Source organism: Lytechinus variegatus, chromosome 10 (genome assembly GCF_018143015.1).
Source record: "Lytechinus variegatus isolate NC3 chromosome 10, Lvar_3.0, whole genome shotgun sequence".
In the NCBI taxonomy this organism is placed as follows: domain Eukaryota; kingdom Metazoa; phylum Echinodermata; class Echinoidea; order Temnopleuroida; family Toxopneustidae; genus Lytechinus; species Lytechinus variegatus.
Window position 1 is genome coordinate 31,335,706 of NC_054749.1, and position 27,773 is coordinate 31,363,478.

Genomic DNA, 27,773 nt, shown 5'->3' on the forward strand with positions numbered 1-27,773 from the left:
CCTTATATGCCCCGGCCCCGGGTATATATTTAGTAATGAGAATCTTCTTTTTTGCATGCTTATTTATCTTTCCTTTAGTGTTGTTGATCTTATTTTTCCTTTTGGGGCTAGTTTTGTTTTCAGATTGATTTCATTTTTAAAAATCCTGTTCCAGCTGCCAGTGGATCTGACAAAGCCTATTTATTTATTCACTCTCCGGCATTTTCCTCGAAATCGTTTCTTTCTTCAGTTTGCCGGGACTCACTGCGCTCACTATTTGCCAGCGTGTAAAATTGACATGAAAGTCGTACGCAGGGTCGAATACGCGTCACCAACTTCGAGACCGAGACCCGTCGTAGCTCAATTAATTCATCTCTGAAAAAGTGCAATTATGGCGGCTTCTGTGACAATCGGAGAAGGAGCCACAGTTCCTGCCTCGGGAAATGTTTCAGGAAAAGGACAAGGCGTTGAGAAATCGGGGGAAAAACGAAATGGTCGTACCAACAATAAGGTAAGCAATATCTGCCGAGCATGTAATGAATATATCCGGGGACTTTGCTCTTGTGCAATTCGAATGGATATATCACAGAATCGTGATGGCCATATTGGATATGTGTGCATAAGAATTACAAGCGTCCTTACATGTAATGGCTTCGTATGTGGTCTCAAAGCCAAGGGTCGCCAAAATTTATCCGGTGCACTCTGTCTCTGATGATACAAAGTTGGTAAAGACAAAAAGAGAAACATTTTTTAAGGTCTTTTTTTGTGAAATCCATGGACGTGGCATCAAAGAATTCATTAAAATAGATTCGATTAAACAAATTTTTGGAACATAATGTCATAATGTCATAAGTTAACTTAAAACTTAAGTAGCACATCTAAATTAAAATTCTAATTTTCTCTGAAGGAGAGTAGCAATACTAGACATTCTACTTTGATCAATGAACAGGCTTAGACCCACCCATGGGTTCATATCATCTCGCGTGCGAAGGAATATCAGTCATACGCACGTGACACATACGACACTTCCAAAATACAGTGGGCTTTTGCCCACATAAAACATCATGTATGATTTGGTATTCCACATCCTGCTATGAGTCATGACACTTACCGAATCATTTAGATCCTTCCGTGACTTCTTGAAGTTTCTTTCTAAAAATATGTATATTTTCTTGATCTTTAGTGAAGATTTCACGGAGATAGAAATCGATCAGCGTGGATATCAATTTTCTCCTGAAGAGGGCGTGCGATTTATATTCATATCAAAGACACAACAAGGGAAAGAATAGGCACCTACACTATTTTACACGCATATCGACGCAAGGCATTACGCAAAGTCCGTGAAGTGTCCAATCTTTTCATTGTATAGACTTTGGTATACCGTATACGTATTATTGACGTTCGTCAATGTGTGTGTGTATTTGAGTTTTGTCAGACGTGTATCAATCAGATATGATTATTTACGTCTGGGACCGACCTTTAACGTCACCATCCGAAAGACGTGACCAGGGCTCGAACCTCGAACCTCTGCATCAATTTGTAACTTCCCCACAGCTTGGATTACAGGCGCACGCCACAACGCCCAGTTGCTTGTCAAAGCTTGTACTACTGGTTTTTTTCCAGGCACGTATATTATTTTCATTTTTTTTTAATCAGTCATCTTTTTAAATTAATTGCAAATAAGTGTTATCATCACTAATAATAATCTTTAATTATGTTTTTGAAGGTATTTCATTCATTGGTGCCCATAATTAGTAAATTAATCATAAGGATTGCGCATTCAAAGAATTTAGATACAGTTATAAAATTACAGAGGAGCTGAATCAAGGTTGTGAAATTATTAGCGCCACCTGGACTGGGCGTTGTGGCGTGCGCCTGTAATCCAAGCTGTGGGGAAGTTACAAATTGATGCAGAGGTTCGAGCCCTGGTCACGTCTTTCGGATGGTGACGTTAAAGGTCGGTCCCAGACGTAAATAATCATATCTGATTGATACACGTCTGACAAAACTCAAACACACACACACACACCACCAACGGGCTTCCTTGTATTTCCGTGGAAGAGACAAGCGAAGTCACTTTCGAGGCCGAGGTAAGCGAAATTTGCTTTTTTTTAATGATTATTATTTTATTATTTTCATATTTAATAAACTATTGCTAATTACCGGCAAGAGCCCCGGTGCGTAGCGAGAAGGAGTTTCGGCAAATATTACTTCAGCAATGAAGCGATGTTTGCCGACTACTTCGAAATCCAGGGTCAAACACGGTCTATTGTACGTGGTTAGTACATACTAACCTCGTACAATGTGTGAGTGGCTTAGACCTACATCGTTGGAGTAAACTAAACTAAACTCTCTGATTTGAGGACTCTGTGATGATGACTTTTAATGATATAGAACTCTATATTATATTAGGGCTTTTAGGCCTAGATCTATACTTTCACACCACGAAGCTTTGAAACGGTTACCATGCATGCCTGTTCAAAACGGATGGATTTCCCAAGGAAATCCAATTTAGATTAGAGGATAAAATCGGGTTTGTTTCCCCTGATTTTATTTATCTATGAACCTTCATACACCTATTGACCTAATGTGTTTTTAGGGGTAACAAATATGTTAGTGTATGAAAAATGAGAGGTTTCTTACCAAACCAATCTCATGTAGATCCCTCAATCCATTCGTAAAATACAATAGGCTTGACCCTTGAATCACTTCGATATGACGCACTCACAGGTATTGCGAGGTAGGAATAGGGGAGATCGGGGTTAGTTGGAACGCGTTATTTAGCAATAAATTGAGGGCAGTATCGCATAAATTTATTTTACGGGCATTAAAGAAAATTAAAATGTTTCAACTTACCCCACGTTCCATATCATAACCTTGTTCATTGAATGAGTGGATCTCCCCTACTAGCCTCGCACCATGAACCGAGTTTGGCAGTGGATTTCTAACTAGTGTGTCGTGCGTGCTGCGATCCCACTTCTGGTGTCCACAACACACGACTTCAATGGCTTGATTTTTCTGTGCGCGGCGGCATGTAATAACCCCTGAGTGGATATGACGTACATGTAGCTTCGATGAGCTATGTTACGAAAGTGCTGTTTTGAAGAACAATTCATAGATTGAACTTATTATTTATCAAAGAATGAAATTTAAGTAATGATGCAATTATTTATTATTTGTCACTGGTTTTTGAGAGCGAGTATTTGTCGCCCGATTGTTCGTGTAGGTGTAGGGGAGGGTAGCGGTAATGAAGTGTGGTGTAGCCTAAACAAACCATTGAGGTACATACATTCCAGGAATTCTATTAATTTTGAGGTCAGAAGGTCAAAGGTGAAGTCACTACCTTCCACTTTTCTTGCTTGATCAATAACTACGTTTTCCGCATTACAGGCAAGCGTATTATTTGCTTGCCTTAGCAACACTCTTGTTTATTGTTGAAATTCCTTATTGTCTGATCTAATTTCAACAAAATATTTCAAATTGTCATCAGTTTGTAAAAGAAAATATTAGTAGAGTAGGATTCGAACCCACGTTAAGCCTACTGTTAATACAAAGTAGAACTTTTAGGTTTAGCACTCACCCAAATAGCTATGTAAAGGTCATGAAGCTAGTCAGTTAGGTTTTATACCTCTGCTCTAAATTGAATAAGCATGTTTCTCTGCTTTGCCTCATTTTGTCCATATTCTAGATAGGATTCTATGTGGGGACAGCGATTGAAATTTCTGCAAACCATCAATCAGAATCATATTGCCTTTATTAATGACCAATTTTAGTCTGCAAGTAATTGGGAAGTCACTAATTGGGCGTTGCAAGAAGGTTGCGATCAATTGCAAGTCTATTTTTGTTCCCGAAATCAAGCATACCCTGTGCAATCGATTGCAAATTTGTGAAAGATTGCCAATCTGCTACCTGAAACAAGGAGTGTAATCTGATTTTTCTAAAGTTAAAAGAGATCAATCATCTGTAAAATTGCAGCTGAATATTTGCAATTGATTGCAAATATTTTCTTGCAACACCCCCTTAGTCGATTCAGCGAAGCATACTTTACACTGCATGTAACTGCTGTAAGCCTGTAACTCCATTCATTTAATTTGTTTTTCTCAAAAGAGGATTGCATGTAACATGAAAGTATTTGATCTGTTATGTTTGCTTCTCCTTGTACCTGCAAAGTTTTTATAAGCCTGTATTAAAAGGTTTACAGACAGGATTTGTTATACACTACCTGCAATTTAAAGGTCAAGTCCACCCCAGAAAAATGTTGATTTAAATCAATAGAGAAAAATCAGACAAGCACAATGCTGAAAATTTCATCAAAATCGGATGTAAAATAAGAAAGTTATGACATTTCAAAATTTCGCTTATTTTCAACAAAATAGTTATATGAACGAGCCAGTTACATCCAAATGAGAGAGTTGATGACGTCACTCACTCACAATTTCTTTTGTTTTTTTATTGTTTGAACTTTGAATTAAACAATATTTCAATTTTTACGAATTTGACAATTAGGACCTCCTTGCCTGAAGCACAAAATGTTAAAATAATGGAATTCCACGTGTTCAGGGAGGAATGAAACTTCATTTCACATGACAATGACGAGAAAATCAAAATATTTCATATAACAAAATACAAAAGAAATAGTGAGTGAGTGATGTTATCAACTCTCTCATTTGGATGTAACTGGCTCGTTCATATAACTATTTTGTTGAAAATAAGCGAAAACTTTCTTATTTTACATCCAATTTTGATGAAATTTTCAGTGTTACGCTTGTTGATTTTTTCTCTTTTTATTCAAATCAAGTTTTTGTTGGGGTGGACTTGTCCTTTAAGACCAGTGCCTAGTAGATAAGGTAGAAGGGGAAAACGAGTTGCCTTATTTTGTGGTTTGGTCCCACAACCTTTGCAGCAGAGCCCTTAAAATCATACTGAGCAAGAAAGCGAAACACTTTCTACCATTTCTATGTGTGGTTATCTATTTCTCTATGAAAATATTATTCATGAAAAAAATACTAAAATGACGCAAAGGGCATTCTGGTGGAACCTCAGAATCACTGTTTACACAAGTCACATAGAAATTCACTAATTTTTACTTGTAAAAATATTCTCTTTTAACATACATAATATCTATTTTGAAGAAATGTTGATGATTTGAAGCAAAATACTAATCTACCATGCAATTTGAAGAATATGTCATGCATCATCTCAAAGAGATTAGAATAGGAACAATTGGGTTTATTGCCAAATAAATTCTGCAAGTGTAAGAGTGTCAAATTACTTGACAGTGACACCCAAGAAGACTGTATACTTCTATGAATACCTCACTGAGGTCCACACTTTCAAAGAATCAGAATACTTTGTATCTTGTCTGTGCTTCTGGAAATATCTTTTTGTCCAAGGCTTAGAGCTCTTGGAAAAGTCACATAGTACTTGTGTATTTCTAATTATTTGCCATTGATTTCTGTGTTCACACAAGTTTGTCAAGTCTTCAAAGGCAATCTTTTTATTACATTTTTTTTAAATTTTGAATCTTGGTTAAATATGAATTTGTAAATCAGTAAATGATCTGCTAAATGTGAATGAATTTACTTAAGAAATTATGTACCCTTAATTTTGAAAATTTTGCTTAATGTAAACCCTTCATTTAATTTCTTTTCCTTTTCACACTTTTCTATGTTGTGATGTTTGTGTTGATCCCACCACACCCCAAGAGAGAGAAATAAAAAGTACTTGTATCATCATGTTACATTTTATGTGTAGCTTTCGCTCATTTATTAGGTCATCCATGATCCATACATTTTTTGGGGGCAGAACTGAATTTTATTGAAATTTAGCAGAAGTTTGTGGTCACTGCTTTGGTTTCTATTCAATGTAGAACAACTGTCACTCTTTTTAATGGTCATAAATGTATATCTTCAAATTCTGTGATAACTACATGTAATTAGATGGCTCACTGAATTTTTAATATTTGCTTTATTTTATTTTTTTAAATTTCCAGCTAATGATTGAACCAAGTTTGCGAGAGATGTCAGAAGGACTAAAAGAAGTCATGGACCTAATGGATTCATACAGCAAGTAAGTATTCATTGTTTCAAGGACGTCTATTATTTTGGTCACAACATGCTTCTTTTGGTAAAGATCTGAGGTAACTGGATAATTACTACAGAATATGAATAAAAGCAAATAGATCATAAAAATGAAAATTATAAACAGATAAATTTGTGTTTTTGTATATAAATTTCTATAGTTGATCTAGAAAATCAAAAACTTATAACATTTTCATATTTGGAATGTGAGTACAGTATGGCTATGCATGATACACCACAAATTTGATAACATTCTTACATGTAAGTCTGTAGAGGATTATGTACTTCTGTAATTCTATTGAGTTTATGTTTGATTTTAGTAATGTCGAGAAAGATATTGAGCACTGCTTGTGTCAGGCACCAAGTCACATGACCCATTCCTATAATTTTTCTCTGTGTTGCCATTTATTGTGTGTGTATGTTCAAAAATACACTGTAATTGCTCCAGTATTTAACATGTAATTTTATTGTATCTCAAATAGTGACATGAAAAGGAGTAAAATAGTCTCAATTGGACTTCGGGTTCAATTCGCTGGAAGGGGGGCAATGTTTTGAGTTGGCTGTTTGTTAAATTGCAACATTCATGAATTGGTGTCGCATGTACATAATACACTGTACAGTTGCAATTTATTCATGTTGACTCCTTGTTGCTTGGAATGGCCAGTGATTTACAGTACAACACACAATATCCCCTTGCTGCTGAAAAATGAGCCTTAATTCCTCTAAATGTGTGCACCATTCAATATGTTTTGGACTTCGCTATGATCAAACATGATTGTAAAGAATGATGCATTTCCACGTTGTATACTTGCATGCTTCCTAAGGTCAGAATGCGTGTATCTCTATTTTTTTCTACCAAAGTTCTTTGATATATTATTGATCGTTCCACAAACTATTTTTTCACCAAACTAAAATAAAATGTAATTTTCATATTTTACAACCTATTTTGATGATTTATTTTTGCACTAGTATGCTTGTTTGAAATTTTGTCATTAACAGTAGATCTATTAACTTACATGCAAACTTTTAAACCATACCTCTCACAAGCTTGCTAGGCATGCATTTCCAAATGCAGCAACAGTTAATTGGTTTCCAACATTACATTAATTTATCATTACCAAGCGAAATGAATACCGTAATACAGTGTACAATGTTCCTAGGAAATGAATTTCAATGATTTTGTAGACAGGCTTATGTAGTCAATTCAACTCTTTGTTTGGGTCAACTTGGTCTGTAATTGCAAATAGGTAACAATATCTAAATGTATACTGTAACAGGCAGCTTGACAAGGAGCGAGATGAGAGATTCAAAACATTTTTGAATAAAGTAAGAAGAAAGCTACCTGGACCAATATCTAACAGGTACATTTACAAATACAAAGCATGTTCCATTCATCCTCTCCATACCATCACTACCATACCCATGGGAATCAAGGTCTGTTGGAGTAGACTAGTCTGCATATATTATACATGTACCATGAACATAGAATTTAAGTCTGTTTCACTAGACTAGTTAGTGTATTGCATGTTCTTTAACACTTCACTCTCCATTTATGTGTTTCAAATCTACATTTTTTTCATCTTCTCTGTAATATAAGTTGTGTTGCTTATTTCCTTCATAACAAAAATGTGTTGCACACCATTTATCTAGTCTCTTAAACATTCCTTCAAGAAGATTTTTTTTATCATTTATTAAAGTGTGACAATATGTGCACAATTGGACTGGTAGTACTTATCTCAACAGATGACACACATAATACTAATCACAGGAATATACATCTCTGACCTTATTAGTTCAATGGCTCAGTCCTTTGCTTATACATACCAAATGTAGTGTATTCTCTCTTTATTTATCTTCTCTTTTTCTATTGTTTTATCTTTACCTTTGTTTTCTCTTGTCTTGTTTGGTACCGATCAGTGGTCAGAAATTGGATGCAATCATTGAGCAGCTTCAGAACATCATTGTTACATCAGATCAGGATGGTCCAGGAATACCAAGGTAATGAGAGGGTATATTGCCACTTTGCCTACAACTGCTTTGTCTCTGTTTCATTTGGTCTAAGAATAGTTTGTTTACTTACCATTTGTTCTTTTCCCACCTGGACCCCTTGAGTTGTGATTGATCCGATCAATCACAACTATGGATGGCCAGCAACATCAACATCTATAATGCATTTTTTTTTTCAAAATATTTTTTAACTATGATGTATATTTATGCATTAATTATTTTCATGAAATTTACTGTGCTTCTCTATGTTAACAAAGGACATTGTGGAAATTTCCAGTAGAAAAAAATTATGACACTGATGGATTTCCATAGAGTCACGATTGATTGGATCAATCATAACTCTTTGTAAGACAGAGCCCTGGTCTAATAGTAGTTTGTCAACAACTCGTTTGTCTACTCCCTTGGTCCAATTGCCATTTGGTCCATTTACCATTTTGTCTAATTTCCCTTTCTGTATACCTACCCATCTTATATCTAAACTAGGTGGATGTTAGCGGTCTACCAACATTTAAATCCGGATGATATAATGAGCTGTATTTGAACCAAATTTTCACATGTTAAAGTGCCCAATAATAAGAAGACAAGGTTGAAAATTGTCCATCTTGACATTAGACTTAATGATATTTAGACCAAGTGAGTATAAGACAAATTGATGGTAGGACCAAATCGATAGTAGACCAAGTGGGATTAGCCATGATTATTTTAAGACACTGATAATGAGATGATCTTATAGTAGACCAAGTTGATGTAATCCCATTGGATGCAAACAAATGAGAGACAGGTGGATCAGTTTAAGGTTTTCTGGAATCGATTTTTAGTTAGTGTTTACAAATTATTATTTTTAGCATTAAACCACAGATCACATTCACATATCTTATTAAAGTATGAAAAATTAACCATTGCTATTCCTCTGTCTATCAAAAGACTGCAGTATGACCGGATGTAACAGCTGGAAAATTTTATCAATTTTATGAATGTTTACAAATCAAATTTCCTTTTTTTTCCAATATATGAAAGGATAACATCACCAAGCATGCTAGATAAAGCAGCTCACATTGCAATGACAGGACAGAGTTTGATGGCGTATATTTCAACCTTTGAACTCAACCACCTTCGTAGAATAGCAACAAGGATAGTCTCTGATACTACACTCTGGCTATCAAGGATATTCAGGTATATTTCATTTTTACGTCATGATTAGAGTCAACCATTGAGCTATTTATAGATTTTTTATTCCAGTGTTATAAATAATTGGTAGTGAAGCTTATTTTGGACTTCAGTAATCTTGAATAATTTGTGGTCTTACTTTGTTGAATTGGCCTATAAGGCACCTGGGTCTAGCAGCTACGTTAACAATTTTGAATTAATATGAATCCATCATTTAAAGAAGTAGAAGTTAAAGCAGGAATACATTTATGTGCCATGCTTGAGATTAATAGAAAAACTATTTTGGTCAGATATGTATCAGGGGCTTACAAAGTGTGTACTGGACAAATGAATCATTGCACACACACAAAAAAATGTTTTGTCTGGAAGCATACAAATTATACAAATCATTAATCTTTACCTGAATATTACATACTAGATCAAGGGATATAAGTTCCCTTCTGATGACTTTATTCTAATACAAAGCAAAGTAAAAAATAAAGAAAGGAAAAAATTATATTGCAAGCTATTGTCAGGAGAGTCACAGTCTTTGGCTAAATATAGGCAGAGAATAAGCTCCTTTACAGAAGATGATATTCATTATCCTCCCGATTTGTCTTTGTGTTAGATTTGATGAATCATCAGCATACTACCACGTGGATGATCGGGAAGGTCTAGCGAGGGTATGTCGACTGGTTCTCAATAATAAATATGAGAAATATGGTACGGAGGGTTTCAACTGCCTCTACACCAAACCACCAATCATCTATATCAGTGCTGCATCACGGCCTGGACTAGGACAATACATCTGTTCACAGGTAAGTGTTAGAAAAAGTGCAACGATCAAAACCCCCCCTCCATCCACCCTCATTGATTAGATTTAAAAAATAGATGTTGACTTCCTGCTTTGATATTTTTTTGCCGTTTTATCTCATTCTAAACTGAGTTCTAATCATTATCTGTGATGTAGGATGTTTGTTTGAAATGGACCTACATTAATTTGAGAAATACTTTCCCAAACTTCTCCAAATCAAAATATTAAAAAATAGCTTGTTTTAACAGCTAAATTGTTATCATAGATAGTTCATTTCGGCCAGATTAATTTATGCTTTAACTCTGACTTACAGAAATGTATATATCTGATGTGATTACCGTAGGTACATGTGGGGACACACCTTTACTGTCACTATCTGAAAGATGTAACATAGGACTTGTACCTTAAATGTATGGATTAGTTTGTTCTACAAATAACTGGGTCTTGGGAGCATGCCTCAATACTGATGCATGCATCAGGTGTTCTGCAATGAGGTAATAAATCCAGCGATTTTAAAAAGAAACAAGTCCTTTTTTATTGTTTGTCTTCCAGCTTGGTCTTCCACAATCCAGTTTATGTACAGTACCATGTAACACAGTCTTTGGATCACAACACACTATGGTAAGTCTTTCCAAACATTTATTGCAGTGCGGGTTAAGAAAGGGACAATGTCTGCAGTAGGATTCGTGCACAAAGAGAAAAGAGCATGATTTCACTTGTGAATAAAATGCATTGCTGTGGGATATGAGTACCACTTTCATGTGTGCAGTAAATTGCCTTATGTTAGACCACATGGGCATATCACTGCCATATGTTTGTTAGCCTGAAGGTCGTTCTTTAACTGAAATGGCTACCATGTGTAAACAAAATCTTATCGCTATTGTTATTATTTCTAAATTTGTTGTTAATGATTAATTAGTAGTACGCTTTGTAATATATTATTTCTAGATAGATGGTTTATAAATGCCTATCATCATCATCATCATAGTTGTTGTTGTCGTCATTATGATTCAATATTCAGAATCATCTATATCATCGTCGTCATTATTGATTTCATTTTCTATTTATGATTGTGTTGTTATAACTCCTGTCATTGTACCACAGTTGTAACAACATTTCTTTTTATTCATTTTTTCCAGGATATTGCTACATTAGAGAGGTTGATCAAAGACGACGAATCCTCTTCCAAGACACCTCTGATGGTGGTAGCGAATGCAGGCTCACCTATGGCTGGTCATACTGATAATCTCAACAGACTAAGAACTATCTGTGATGATCACAATCTATGGCTTCATGTGGAAGGGTAAGGTTCATCACAATTTCACCAAGATACCATTTTAGTCATGATTTAAGGCCAAGATTTACTTCACTATCTGTTGTACTAGATTTCCAGAATGTGGCTTTGATCAAAAGAAATTCCTTTCAAGCTTATTCATTCCCCTCTGGAGTTAAAACCTGAGATATGAAGTGTGATTAGATGTCCTAGATCGGGAGCTGTTAAGTGCCATATACCTTTTTGGTTTACTCTCGCTGTGATGATCCCTTATGAATTTAAATTCTAAGTGTCCCTATTTTACTTATGATTGCTGGATCATTTTCATTTCTGGTGATATTAGTTTCCTTTTGATAAGTACCCCTTTATACTTGTATATTACATACTTTATACTTGCTTTCTAATCACAAACTGTCCATTTGAACAACCATCAGATCTTATTGAGCCATATAAGAGGGTCTTTGAAAGACTCCCATCTGATTGTGATGTTACTGATTTTTTCCCCTTCTTCCATGCAGGCATAATCTAGCCACCCTTGCTCTAAGTACTGTGCCTTCATCAATATTGGTAAGTCATAATAATCTCATTCTGCTACCCAGTGTTTCCAATATTTACTTTTGCTTGACAGGAGGTACTTTTTGTTTACACTCAAACAATAACAGAGGAGAACTATGTTAACATGCAACTTGATAAGTGATACTTTGTTCATACACTCTTTAACAATAACAAAGAAGAAATCAAGTTTAATTACGGGAAATCGGAAGGAAAATCCTTCACACTTTTCCTCTTTATCAATCTTTGTCGGACTTCTCAAATTTTAATGACGTCACTCTTTCAATTTATCGCTCTTTCACTTTAGATTATTCTGGCACTGTTTGTAGTTCAGTTTCCATCTCAACAGTTTTACAAATGCTATAGTGCAATTATTTTTCACCTAGTTGAGGGGGAAGCTACAGTGTTTTGCTTGTTTAATTTTACTCTAATTATTCAATGCATATCAAATTCATGCTTTAGCTACCCCTGTATAAATCCAGAGCAGCCCTTGGGTTAGCCTAAGGAGACATCGAATTTGTATTAGATACCCACCTCACCTGTCTGGCTGCTCTAAAATGGTAATCTTGGAAAGAAAAACTGCCTTAGCAATACCATTCTGCAGGCTTACTGCCAGCACCTACTCTGACACTACTGAATGTAATCTTTGATCTTTTTCTATTTAACTGCAATTACAGGCTGCTAAGAGAGTGAACAGTATGACCATCCTGCCTGGCGTGTGGCTGGGTCTACCTGGTACTCCGGCCGTTGTATCCTTTCATTTCAAACCTTGAGCACGAAGGAGGGTTGGAATACACTTTCGTCGTATATTTTGTCTCTCCTGAATTCTTGCAGTCACTCATGGAATATGACCAGGAAGAGAAACCTATTTTTGGAAAAAAATTTATAGCATATTCATTGCAGTATATTTATGCTGTTTCTGTATTATAGCTGTTAATCTTCTTCTCATCATTGCACTCGCAAAATTGGCAGAGCAATGAAGACATCAGAATCTCTTTTTAAAAAAATCAAATTTTGTATTTTTTGTGTATTCTAACCAATTAACTGTATGTTTTAGTATAATTATACAATATAATTTTGTGTTATAATTATGTTACATCTTTGCACAAGGCCCTGTGGAGAAAAATACTTTGACATATTTACATAGTCAACCCACAGTAATGATTAAATAAATGACTTCACAAAAAACTCTATATGAAAGAGTGAAACACCCTTTGATGTCTTTTTTGTGGCGCTATGAAAAAGCATAGTATTTTTTCTTAACATATATTTTTTTGTGAAGACATTGTACAAGACAGCTGATCCTGCTTTGGTAAGTATACACATATTCAAGTTTGCATAATTTTATCCTCTTGTTAGTGGAATCATCACTGAGTCATAGCAATTTTTGTAGACCCAATAGGGCAAAGCAAGCAAAATCTAATGTAAATCAAATAGATTTCTGTGGTCTCAAGAGATTTGACTTTTATCTCTGTGTGGCCAAGACTGGATTAATATGTGACCTGCAAGAACCTCACAAATGTTGAAAATAAGCATTCTAAATTCTAAGTTATAAAAGAGCAGCTGTGTCTGACTGTTAATTTTCAAACTGTCAGAGAATAACAACTTGTTAGTGCTTCTCATATTTATGAACCAGGTCTATATTGTAAAATAATTTTCTTCTGTATTTATATCAGTTTTGGAAAGCAGGGTTTGGTGATTTTGTCTTATTCTTTTTTTACAGAGTCTAGCAGCAGGACTATGTTCATCTCAACCTCAAGAGAGGTTAGGTGCCCTACCTCTCTGGCTTGCCCTCCAATGTATGGGCCATGATGGTATCGTTTCTAAGCTACACCATGCTGCAGAACTAGTAAGTCACTTGTCCTTAAAGATTGGTTGATAGATTGATAGGTGGTTTTGGAGGGGGGGGGGGTAGGTGTCCAACCCAAGTGATCTGTTTCTGGCTTGCCCTTCAATGTATGGGTCATGAAGATATCGTTTACAAACTACACCATACTGCAGAACTAGTAAGTCACTGATCATTGTTGAAGATCGGTTGATAAATTGATAGGTAGATTAGGAGAAGGGAATAGGTAGACCTGGTAATGAAAGTCACTTATTTACTTTAATTTGTCTATCAAGTTCAAAGAATGTATGTGTGTGACCCAAGAAAAACTAGGTGCACTTACATGCACTGTGATGTATCCCGGATTGACATGATTCAGCAAATCTTCAAGCCCTTTAACTGATGCATCTGTCCAGTAGGTTTGGAGATTTGTATTTCTCTCCTCTCTGGTTTGCCACAAAAGTACAGATCTGAGATCATACTTTGATCCTTTTCAAGCATCAACATGCTACAGACCTAGTTACACAATAACCCACATGAATGGACTTCCCATTCAATGTCATTTCCTAGTTAAAACTGTCTTAGGGTGTGTTGCAACAAAATATTTACAATTAATCGCAAATATTCTGTTCAATTTTACAGTTGATTGATCACTTTTAACTTGAGCAAATTAGGTTACACTCCTTGTTTCATGGAGCAGATTAGCAATCAATCCCAAATTTGCAATTAATTGCACGGCATATGCTTGATTTCCGGAACAAAAATAGACTTGCAATTGATCGCAAGTTTCTCAGTATGATCTGTGCATGACATTAACTTTCTATTTTGGTTTGTTTTACAGAGTCAACAGATGTCTCAGAGACTCAACTCCCTTGGTGCTATTAATCTGGCAGTAAGTATTCAAATAACATGCACAAGTGAGGACAGTAGTATGAATTTCATGCACATTGTACCTTTGGAACAGTTCTAACACACCTGAAGCATAGCCAGGGTCATTTACACTGTTTCAAAGGTAATAAGTGTGAGTAATTAGGAATGCCCTTGCAAATTCAGGCATAATATTTATTTTTGAGATAGTGATGTGATGAGAATATAGATGTGGCTCCTTTTTTGTTATTTGATAAAACATCATCCAAAAATCATGATGGGTTGTTATACTTTACCTTGTAAGTAAATTTACGCATAAGGCAAAATAAATATCTGGTCAAATGCGTGTGTGTAACCAGTCATTGGATAAGGATCCACTTCTATATCTTATAGTTAACATGATTCCATCATCTTAGTGCTATGAATATCTCATTAAACACTGAAACCTTGAGGTAGTCTGTGATGATTCAAATCAATTCTGCACTTGTTTGGAGTACAAGTCATTTCTTCTTCTGGAAAATCTTGAATTCTCGTCTCCAGTCTTATGCAGTAAATTCATGCAGGTCTTATGTGTGTTTGGTATAAGAAATTTCTCCACAAACAAAAAATCAAACACTTGGGTAAAATCAATAAACAAAGCACATAAGTAATTGATGATTCCATCAATGTCAATTTCTTAATAAAACATTTGTTTTTGTTTTGTTTTCTTTAGGATAAGAAACGAGCTCGACCAGACAAGGAAATCACATTAGAAGGATCACTATCTGAAGTCATCAGTAAAACAATACAAGTCTTTGTAAGTATAACTTTGCATCAGAATCCTCCACTGAAATGGCACTGATACAGTAAGCCCATATTGCGCAATATTACTCTTACTTTGATTTGAATATGTCTCATCTCTTTGTAAGACGGGGTCCTGTGAGTCTTTTGTAGTCTTTTGGTTGTAGGTAAATTGTGTGTTGGACTGTACCGACTCAGAAATAAATATACCTTTTCAGTAATCAGAATACATCTGTTTCTAAGGTTGAAATTATATGGCTCTATAGAATAGAGAATACAAGCAATTACAATTGAGTGTGAATGTAAGTCTTTGGCACATCATGTCTCATTAGCTACAATCATAGATTATGTTATGCATTGTCTGCTGGTAAAGCAAATTTATAACTAAAGCGGCTCCCCTGAGTAGATAAAACCCTTTATTATCATTGCTTGTTCAGATTTATTTTTTAGGACCCCTGAATAAATCCTCTTCTGAGGAAATGATACTGATATATTCCACGATCATTTAATAGTAATAATCTATTTTCCTTTTCTTCCCCTTTAGTCACAAGTGGATGTTGTGTCACCTGTGGTTGTCTTCAAATATGATGACAGTATGGAAGCTCCCGGTAAAGCATTTGCTCAATACTCGACAGCACATGATGAATCAGATGAAGGGAAGCAGCAAAATACACTACCCAAGCCTACCCTTGATGCATTCAATGCCTGGGTAAACTTACAATTATACTGAAATATTTTCAAATCGTTGGAAGCTCTTAGTAATGCATTTGCTCAATATGCTACAACACAAAGTAATCTTATACAGGGAAGCAGCAAAATGCATTATCAAAGCCAACATAAGACGCATTCAATTCCTTAGTTAATCTACATTCAAAGAAAAATATCTGTTTTTAATATGCAGTGACTCTACCCAAAATTAGGTTGATAAAAGATGTCAAAAAATAGGGAATGATTATGAATAGTCAAAGTTTGAAATGAAAATAAGAAAGCTGATAACTGTTTAAATTGATCAATTGCTAACTAATTAGTAAATTAGATGCATGTAATAAAAGTGACAGTGAATTTTGAACTTGTGATATAAATGATCATCTGCCTTTCTCTAAACTAAGTAAACTTGATTTTTTTTTCTTGTAGCTTGGAGCTGAGCTGAATAACCTTGAGCCAAAAATTGGTCTAGACATCGTTGAAGGAGACCAAGAGGGTGTGTGCATTAGGTTCAGCCCAATGACCAGTGCTCCATGTAAGTCTATATTCTGTCTATATTGATGTTACTGACATTGGTCTAGACATTGATCACAAAGCCCAATTAGTTGTGTGTATTCGATGCAAGATTAGTTAATGACACTTACAGCAAAAATTATGAATAATCCGGTAGCACTTATTATAGATCTTCTGAAGTAGGAATATTCATAGAACTCAATATTTTTCTGTAAATCTTCCCTGTTGAAAGGACTGTTTGTAAAAAAAAGAAGGAAAAAAAGAAAAAAGATGTCCACCATACCCTAGTACAGTCTCTGAGTACAGTTGTCTTCCAACCTATCTTAGGAACATCCCCACCCTTTGTATTGAAAAGAAAATATATACAAAAACTTAGTCCACTTTTAGAATTAACCTATCAGCTCAGTTCTCTTTTGGAAATAATCATTCTGCACAACAGTTGACCTGTTGGCCTACCTGTTACATCCCAGCTGAAGAGTGTATGCAGTAGTCCTCTAGCCTCAGGATTTAAACCATATTTTAAGTATCATAATGATAATTGTGCTTCTTAGCATAATTCACATTTCATTATCTAATATTTATTCTTTGTTCATTTGTAAAAGAAAGTGTGTGGTTTTTTTTTAGAGAGGATGCAAATATGGACTACACAAATTGAAATATCCTCACTATATTGACACACCGAATCTCTGTTTGAAATGTTTGGGTTTTTTGCATCAACCATTTTGATTTATTCTGTTTTATTCCTATGTCACTTGCAGATAGAGGGACTACATCAGAACATATAGACTCATTTGTTGAAACCCTGAAATCACTCATTGTAAGTAAACAATTGAAGTTATTCATTAATGTTTATATGAATGAATTGGATCATTAATTTTGGAAATCAATTTTGCTTTCTTTTCATTTTAATATTGCTCTTTTGTTAGCATTATTTCATTTCTGCGAGATCATATAACCTTTACACTTGGACATTTGGACAAACCTGTAAGATAACTATGTTTAAAGGCCTTTTGGTAAAATGAATTTTTACAGAATCTAATATAATGACCACCCAAGTGTCTATTTGTATGAATAAAAATATGTGCCAAAGGATTCTGGAAGAAATTTTGTAATTGCTGAGAAATAAGCGAAATAATCGCGGATTTGGTCACTTCTGTCGGGTCTTTATTCCAGCAATAATAATACTGTACCACGTGTGCCTATCTGTGTTGGTGTGATCGTATTTCAGCTTAGATTTTATGATTTTACAAAGTTCAGTTTATGTAACTGTACCAGATCTAGATCCACGATGATATAGTCATACTTAACATTGGTTTTACAGACTTTCTCACGAATTTAGTGTTTTACTGCAGCTACAATCATTTAGCTTTAATAATGATAATAATGCTAGTAAAAATATCTTTACCTGATGAAATATATTACCTTTCCTTCAACTTGAGTTTTTAACATTTTTACTCAGAGTTTTCTTCTTGCGTATTAAATACCTTGCCATTTGTATATTCCTTCACTATCTATTCCTTTATGTAGTCCAAGCTGAATGTAACGATAGAGCAGAGAGGGCCATTCCATGAATTATCATCGGCCAAACAGAATCTGACGGTAATTGATGGTGAGAACCACGCCGGACTGGGTATTGTGCAGTAAGTCTACCAAGCATTTTTATATTTATATTGGAGCATTGCAAGAAACTTGAAATTGATTGCAAGTTCATTTCTGGTCCCCAAATCAATCATAATTCTTGTAATCGATTGCAAATTTCTAATTGATCACTGGTCTGCTTCGTGTATCAACAAATATGAATTTATTTGTGTTAGTTAAAATTGGTTTACCACTTGCAAATTTGCTAAAATAATGATTTTTAAAACTGATTGTAAGTATATTTTTGCCACACGCCCTAATGCTTGTGAACTGTGGTGCCTATCTAAAGACCTGTGATGTGTATTTGAGGCCAAGTACGGCATGTTACAATGCATGTCTCAGAGGCACATAATAGTATGGATTTCATGCACAGTGTACCTTTGGAACAGTTCTAACACACCTGAAGCATAGCCTGGGTCATTTAATGCACTTTATTGTTGTAATCTTCTCACATACCCATGATGTCACAGCTGCTGTGATATATTTGTTAATGAATCTAGTGTCAAAGTTAAATATATGTTTTCACTAAGCATCTGTTCAAGATCTGTCAATGGAACATTTTTTATTGTGGTGGGAATGGGAAATTAGTTATTTGACACAGAGTAAGAGTAAGTTTTACACAGAGCAACTATTTAATATAATCATATAATTTTGCTTCCCATAGATTCATTCCAGATTATCTAGCTAACCAGGACCCCGAGTCCGAGCAGACCAAACGAGAGGTCACTAAAATCAACACAGAACTGGTACAAAGGCTACAGGCGGGTGAGGACGCCACCCAAAGGGGGCGCTATCAGGTGACACAGACGGCAGAGGAGACGGCCGCTGTAGCGATAGGTGTGGTGGATGGTGATGCCAATTTGGAGGAGGTCCTCGATATGATCTGTGACATTGGCAAAGAGCTGGAAGATTCATCTCAGGTAAAAGAAAAAAAAGTTATTTTGCTTTGAAATCTTCATCTCCATAGACCATAATCAGGTCATAACTGACTGGGGATTCTGAAAGGCTATTTATTGAAAGGTTTTTCACAAGATTTAGGGGAATTTGAGATTTCAACATTTTTTGCAATGTTTCCTGTGCGTGAAAATCTTAATAACATCGGGTGCCCTCGAGTGGTGCATTTGATATATTGCTCTCTTTGCAGTATTTGTGCAAGTAATTCAATGTACCACAAATGAACATCCATTCCATTATTATCATAGAACAAAAAAATTAAAGTGCACTCATTTTTTGTAGAAATTAAAATTGAATTTATCCCAGAAAAGGAGATCATTAAGATGCATTGTGATGACATGGTCACCAAAATCTTGTGCTTGCGATGATCGCAATTAATATATATTCAGCTTGCATCTTGCATCTTAATTGAGTGTTCAACAATAATTTACAAATATTCTCATTCTGATCTGTGAAGCTAACAATAATGAGCTAAATCAATATAAGGGACCAATTTATTGGCATTTTGTTTAATAATTCCATGTATTTATCATTCTCTCTTTGTTGCAGTTCTTAGAGACAATGTCAGAGCTAATCCTCAAAGGTATCATGGAGGCTGAGAAACAACTTGAACAAGAAAATGAAAACAAGCTACTAGAGGAGGTCAGTATATTTGATTTATTCTGCTATTAAACATCATACTTTGTAGCTCTGCTATGTATGATTGAACAAGATAAGTTAAGATGCCAGGATATTCAGATGCAAGAAAATAAATTGCATTTAAAGAAGCATGACATGTTCATCTCAGTGTAAAATTGTATTATATAGATTGAGACAAACGATTCATGCTAGATAATAAGAATTCATGGTTTTACTAAAATATAGAAGCATTTTGGTAAGTATATTGTGCTTACAGCACATGATGAAATCTGGTTAATTATAAATATGCCTGCAGAGATATTTGAGTCTTACATAATCAATGGAGAAAACTTGTTATAACCTGATAACATTTTGATAAAATATAGCATAGTTCCCATTTAAATGCTTACAAATAAGAATTGTAATCTAAAAAGATTGCCTGTCAATATTAACTGTTGGGAATACAAATGATTTAGAGTCTAATTTGGCACAAGAAAGGATCATTAGTCGTTAATAAATTGTTGCATATGTTATGAACAGCTTTATGAAACACCACCCCTGCCACATGTGTGGTCTTGACCAATCATTTGATTAAATCCACTTTTTCATCTTATGAATATTCATATTCTTTTCAGGATGTATTAATCATATGATTGAATCTACTTTATCACCTTATGAATATTCATATTCTTTTGAGAATGTATTAATCATTTGATTGAATCCACTTTATCATCTTATGAATATTCATATTCTTTTCAGGGTGTATTAATCATTTGATTGATTCCACTTTATCATCTTATGAATATTCATATTCTTTTCAGGGTGTGTTAAGACAAGTTCCTCTAGTTGGGTCTCTTCTCAACTGGTTTTCACCTCCTCCAGAGGCAATCATCAAGGGAAGAACACTTAATCTTTCTTCAGGTGGGTAACATTAATCGCAGTCAACAATATACAATGAGATCAGGTTAGTAACCGGTGTGTTGGCTCAGTTGGTAGAGCGTCCGTCTCACAACCGGGAGGTCGAGGGTTCAAACCCCGGCTGCGTCAGACCAAAAGACGTTGCTGCTACCCTGTTTGGCGTTCAACGATTAAAAGGATAGAGCCTCGTCGATCTGGCGCTTCACAGCGGCTGCCGGGCCCACGATCAATTGGGCAAAGCAAATTTTCAGAGTATTTCATGTCTATTTCGAACAATAAATTATGGATTTTCATTTCATTTTTGTCTCACCTGCGAAGCAAAGTGAGACTATAGGCGCCGCTTTTCCGACGGCGGCGGCGGCGTCAACATCAAATCTTAACCTGAGGTTAAGTTTTTGAAATGACATCATAACTTAGAAAGTATATGGACCTAGTTAATAAAACTTGGCCATAAGGTTAATCAAGTATTACTGAACATCCTATTAGAGTTTCATGTCACATGACCAAGGTCAAAGGTCATTTAGGGTCAATGAACTTAGACCATGTTGGAGGAATCAACATGGAAATCTTAACCTGAGGTTAAGTTTTTGAAATGTCATCATAACTTAGAAAATATATGGACCTAGTTCATGAAACTTGGACATAAGGTTAATCAAGTATCACTGAACATCCTGCACGAGTTTCATGTCACATGACCAAGGTCAAAGGTCATTTAGGGTCAATGAACTTTGGCCGAATCGGGGATATCTGTTGAATTACCATCATAACTTTGAAAGTTTATTGGTCTAGTTCATTAAACTTGGACATTAGAGTAATCAAGTATCACTGAACATCCTGTGCGCGTTTCAGGTCACATGACCAAGGTCAAAGGTCAATGAACTTTGGCCGAATTGGGTGTATCTGTTGAATTACCATCATAACTTTGAAAGTTTATGGATCTGATTCATGAAACTTGTACATAAGAGTAATCAAGTATCACTGAACATCCAGTTCGAGTTTCAGGTCACATGATCAAGGTCAAAGGTCATGTAAGGTCAATGAACTTTGGCCATGTTGGGTTTTTTTGTTGAATAACCATCATATCTCTGGTAAGTTTATTGGTCTAGTTCATAAAAAGTGGACATAAGAGTAACCATGTATCACTGAACATCTTGTGCGAGTTAGAGTAGTATTCAAAGTCAGCACTGCTGCTATATTGAACCGCGTGATGCAGGTGAGAAGGCCAGAGGCATTCCACTTGTCTATTTTATATTTGGATTAGATTAGGTTAAGGTAGACTAGATTGGATTAGATTAGATTAAATTTGTTTAGATTGGAATCTATTAGATAACAAATATATCAGGTCAGGTCAGATTAGATTAGAAAAGATCAGATTATTTTATCTATCCATATATTAATATATGTTGAAATGGGCCTCCACAGATATTATGACAAAATACAATTAAGTTTACAAATTGAACACAAAAGAGCAAATAATATTACATTGGTAGAAGTATTCTTGAAATATATCAAACCCAGCATACAAAAAAACACGAATGCCCAAATAGGGAAAACAAGATAAAATAAACATTGACATTGAAGATAATATCATTGATATTTTTTTATAGGTTCCCTGGAGAGTACAGAGAAGACCTACAAACTTCACATGCAGGTCCAGGAGGAGTCTGCCTCTCCTATCAAACAACGTCCTCCCAAGTCTACTCCTACGACACCAGCGGAAGAGAAACCTGTTCAGAAACGTGACTTAGAGGGCGCTCTCAATCCTGCTGCATCCTTGGAGACCGAGAGTCCAGTGGCGAACAGTGTCAGTGAAGGCAGCAATGCTACAAGGTAGGCATGAAGGTTGTGATGGTCATAACAGGCCGAGAACCTGGGTGAAATGTCATAAAGCTGTTCTTGAATGTTGTGACTGGCTTTACATGACGACATCTGCTGGGCCCCATTGCATAAAACTTATCATTATGGTTCATATGCCATCCAATGGTAACTACCATGGTACAATGATCAACGGCCAATCAGAATCAAGGATTTCAGGAGAGTTACCATAATGGTAACTTTTGTGCAATGGGACACCATGAAGCCAGAAATTGCAAAGGCAGTACACACCATGGCATGATTCTAGAAGTTCATTGAAATTCATATAGTTCCATTTGAAAATATGGAAGTTATTGACAATTGTTTCTGATGAATGCCATAGAATATGCCAGTATTTTCAACTCTACTCTCTTTTCCTTTTTCTCTGACTTCTTCATCGCATTCTTCCATGGGTGTAACCAGGATGCATAACGGCTTGAAGTTGAAGAAAGCTTTATCGCCGAGAGAGATCTTTGCCAAGGTCGATCTCTCAAACTCGATTCTCTCTTCCATGGCTGGGGCTCAAAGTTTTGACTATGACAGTGATGATAGTGTCTTCATCAAATAGAAATAATTCTCATGTTCTCATCTTGTCAGTAGTGTCTGAAGGTAATTGCTTGGTATGAGACTGTTTGCACCTAGTGTTATGCTTGTCATATGAACACCTAGTAGAGCAGCATCGCTTGTTTCTCCCTGACACTCCACCCCACTCATGTTTCAGTTGATCGTCTTTGGTTGGCACTCTAACTGGCATACACATTTATCTTTTAGAATTATATGTGGCAATTCTCACCCTTCTGTGTTACGATTTCCCGTTCGTAAGTGTTCCCTTGTGTTATTACAGGAACACCTAGAAAACCCTGGTATATCTTGTTTATGGGTACACACACATCATTCTTCAGTTGATTGTCTTTTGTTAGCACTATCACTCTCCCATGCTTTGACCTCTTAGAACTACATGTAGTGATTAAACTCCTGTGTTTGCCACTTGTCCATTTTTGTGAAGTTGTATTTTTCCTACAGGAACACATACATGTAGTAGAGCAAGATATCTTTGGTGTGTTTATCATCTCTTTCCAGGGTCGAAGTAAGGTTCCAAACTCATATCAGGGTACATATTGCAGTTGATAAACACAAATATGGAAAATCCTTTTCAAATTTTGCAAATCTGAGCAATGCAAAATGTTGTTTGATTAGAAATGTGACAGAAACAAGTAAGCAGCCACATGCCAAAACAAAAAACATTCACCTTACACTAGTCTAATCCATGATTCAATTGGTGCACTGCAACTGGTCAGCCTCAATCCTGGTTTCTGAATGTGTGATGAGATGATAAATGCAGCTCTCTGAGAAGTTGCGGAACATAAATCTTTGTACCCCCTTTCACTTCATTCTACTCCCTGTCTCAGGTTGGCATTATAATTTCTCAGATTAATGATTGAACTCCTTGTGCTGCTTCATTGTGTTTACTTGAGTTTATTTTACATAAATTCCTTGTAGATCAGCATTTTGATTTCTTCCTATCACCTTGGACTACCTCCTCTCTCACTCCCGAATGGTTTGGTATATGGATCTGTCTGTTGTAGCAATTGAACTCCATTTGTTTACCGTAGTAACTTTATGTTCACTTAAGCTCTTTACTGGAATACCTTATAGAACAATGTGATGTTGTTTTTCTCTTGTTGATCTTTCTGTGCCCCTGTCTAAGCATAACAAGATCTCTAGCAATTGAACAATTGTGATGTTGTTTTTCTCTTATTTGGTCTTTCTGTGCCCCTGTGTAAGTTTAACGAGATCTCTAGCAATTGAACAATTGTGATGTTGTTTTTCTCTTGTTTGGTCTTTTGGTGCCCCTGCCTCAGTTTAACAAGATCTCTAGCAAGTGAACTCCTTGTTGCTTGTTGTCACTTTTTGTTTACTCGAGCTTTTTACTGGAGCACCTCATAGAACAATATGGTATTGCCCCCTCCCCCTGTTGCCAGGTCATTCTATATCCCTAACTCAATAGCAAGATCTCTAGCAATTGAAATCCTATTGCTTGTTGTCACTTTGTGTTTACTCAAGGTTTTTGCAGGATCACCTCATCGAACAATATAATATGAGGTGTCTTGCCAGATCAGTCTATATTAAATAGACCTTAGTAGATCTCTAGTAATTGTACTCCTTTTGCTTATCATTGCTTAATGTTTACCCAAGCTTTTTACTGGACCACCTTGGAGAGCAATATGATGTTGTTTTTCCCCTTGCCAGGTCATTCTATATCCCTGTCTCAGTTTAGCAAGATCTCTAGCATTTGAACTCCTTGTTGGTTGTCATCACTTAATGTGTACACAAGCTTTTTACTGGAGCACCTTAATATAGAACAATATAACATTGTTTCTTCCCTGCCTGGTCATTCTTTACCACTGTCTTAATGTAGCATGATTTCTCAGCTCTAGCAACTAAACACCTCTTTGTTTGTAGTCACTTTGGCCTGAAATTAACAAAAGGGTTTTCAATTGTATCATAGTACAACATCATGGATTTGGCAGATTTCACGTATTACCGCACTTCCCTTTTAGAGCCCTTGTCAAAAGCACACATTTAATTGGAATGGAATATGCGCTATAATGTACGAAAATCTGCACAGTCCATAGTTTTGTACCATGGTACGCTTGAAACCTCTTTTGGGCGGTTCCATACGTGTCATACGGGACATTTTGACAACAATTTCTAGTCTCTTAGCTGATCGCTTGAGCAATAGAAAATTATTTTCTGTCAATAATGAAGTTATAGTAGGTAGTCATCTGAAAAACTGATTACTAACAAAAACATTGGATTACGGGTGAATTAATGGTGAAAATGTTGTGTGTCGTACGGGACATTTCTGAGTCCCGTACGACACGCAACCTTTTCACCTCTAGTTCACCCATGGACAACATATTTTTGTCGGTTGTCATTTTTTCATACGACTTTCCAGTAGTACTTTATTATTGCCACAAAACAAACTGAAGTTCTTTGTTTGTTTGGACAGTAGGTTTAAAAATGTTGCGAAAATGGCTGATTTTTCTAGCATGGAATCGCCCTTTTGAGAATCCGGGCCATTGTGTTTACTCAAGTCTGTCACAGAGCACCTAGTAGAAGAGCATATCTTTGTAATAGAATAGAAGTGATCCAGTTTTAGAAGGCTACCCTGACATGTTCGATGAAAAATTAATTGAACAATTAAATCTATCAAAGATCTCCTCAGCTTCTTCTGTGTGATATGTTGCTTGCACACCTGATACCATAACAGAGCTGCCAACTATTTAGAAAAAGGTCATAATTTTTTTTAATGATTTTCATGCCAAATTATGCCATTATGCTTTTGACCGGAATTATTATTTAAGAAAAAGTCAGAATTTTTTATGATTTTCATGCCAAATTATGCCATTATGCTTTTGACCGGAATTATCATTTAAGAAAAAGTCAGAATTTTTTATGATTTCATGCCAAATTATGCCATTATGCTTTTGACCAGAATTATTATTTAAGAAAAGTCAGATTTTTTAATGATTTTCATGCCAAATTATGCCATTATGCTTTTGACCGGAATTATTATTGTGCTTTTGAGGTAGAATAGGTATAAATACACATAGTAATACATTGCGCAGTTGTAAAATTTACATGCCTGACTAGACAAGCTAGTGCATCACATAAGAAATGTACATATAGCATCCTGGATAAATGACAACCATCATGTAAGGTTGGCAAACTTTGCATTTATGAACATTGTGCATCTGTTGTATGTACATATATATTACCTCTTCTGAGAAATTTATAGTACTGCCTGGCACACATGAAACTATGACATTTTATCTTAAAAATATGACTTTTGAGGTTGCTGGAGTACTACTTTTTACTATTAAAGGGTGGCAGCTGATGTTTAGTCAACAGGTACATTTACCCCCTGCCATGCTATATGATCTAATGAATAGTCAGACCTAAGTAGATCCATTAGTTATTGAACATTCCCATTTCAGGCTTTGATAATACATTCAGGAAAAATTTGCAGTGACTTTTATTTAGAAAGTGTAGTTAAGTCTGTATAAAGTCAAATAGTCACCCAAGTAATAGCAACTTTTCAGACCAGGTAATGAAAATTATGTGTTAGTTATGTCTTCCAAGTTGAATTTCAAGCCAAATTGAACAGATTTACTTGGCACCAAAAGCGTTTACTATAAAAGCAGATTTGCCTGGAATTCATTGTGCTTCTACCTTTCTTTCGTCTATTTATTTCTTCTTAACTCAAAGCATTATGAAATTGTAATATGTCTATACTGTTATCTAAAAGATTGTTCTCCTTTTTCTATCACCCCTTTTCTTTTAGTGGTAGCAGCTTCCAGGAAGTTAGTGCAGTGGACATGAAGGACCTGACCACTGAGAGTGAAGGGGAGGATATGAAATGAGGGGCAGGTATCTCATGTTAATCTCAAGAGAATGAAGTACATCAGTTTCATACAGACCAAATCTTTTCTTCCTCAGTCCATGCATCATTATCGGTTAAGTTTGGACAGTCACTTAGCACTGTATTTATGAAATATGTTTCAGCAACTTTTTCTCTCTAACACTTTTTTTTTCATGAAGTGAAGTCTTGTGAGTTATCACCCTGCTATCCGCTGCTCATAGACTTCTAGTATATCATTTTGCTTTTCAATGGGGATCTGGGCCCCGTCTTACAAAGAGTTGCGATTGATCCGATCAATCGCAACTATGGAAAGCCAGCAAAGTCAACATATATAATGCATGTTTATTAAAAAAAAATTAGATATGAAATGCATTCATATATTCATTGATTTCTTCACAATTTAGTGTGTTCTCTTTTGTTTACAAAGGACTTTTTACCAATTTTCTGTAGAAAAAATTAAGACATTGATGGATTTCCATAAAGTTACGATTGATTAGATCAATTGTAACTCTTTGTAAGATGGGGCCCTGGGCCCTGTTGTACAAAGAGTGATGATTGATCCGATCAATCGCAACTATGGACGGCCAGCAACATCAACATCTGTTATGCATGTTTGTTCAAAATATTTTCTACCTGTGATGTATATTCATGCATTCATTGTTTTCTTGAAATTTCACTGCGCTTCTCTTTGCATATAAAGGACATGATGCAAATTTTTCACAGAAAAATTATGACACTAATGGATTTCCATAAAGTTACGATTGATTGGATCAATCGTAATTCTTTGTAAGATGGGGCCCTGGTGACATTGTACCCATACAAGT

The 27,773-nt window shown here is 35.6% G+C and overlaps 1 protein-coding gene across 2 annotated transcripts; it reads left to right on the forward strand.

Moving 5' to 3' along the window:
- Positions 1–239: 239 nt before the first annotated feature.
- On the forward strand, positions 240–27,275 carry LOC121422260 (putative pyridoxal-dependent decarboxylase domain-containing protein 2). Of its 2 annotated transcripts, XM_041617173.1 has the most exons (23): positions 240–490; positions 5,972–6,048; positions 7,337–7,420; positions 7,977–8,057; positions 9,084–9,239; positions 9,841–10,030; positions 10,579–10,647; positions 11,166–11,329; positions 11,818–11,866; positions 12,529–12,600; positions 13,134–13,163; positions 13,575–13,700; positions 14,518–14,568; positions 15,256–15,339; positions 15,868–16,032; positions 16,458–16,563; positions 17,300–17,358; positions 18,069–18,181; positions 18,844–19,099; positions 19,683–19,775; positions 20,573–20,672; positions 22,277–22,499; positions 26,872–27,275. In XM_041617173.1, exons 1-23 carry the CDS (start codon positions 371–373, stop codon positions 26,948–26,950), a joined length of 2,547 nt encoding a protein of 848 aa, XP_041473107.1. In that variant the 5' UTR covers positions 240–370; the 3' UTR covers positions 26,951–27,275. The 2 variants fall into 2 exon arrangements, with proteins under 2 accessions (XP_041473107.1, XP_041473108.1); XM_041617174.1 differs by lacking the exon at positions 7,337–7,420 and having other exon boundaries at positions 241–490.
- The last annotated feature ends 498 nt before the right edge of the window (positions 27,276–27,773 follow it).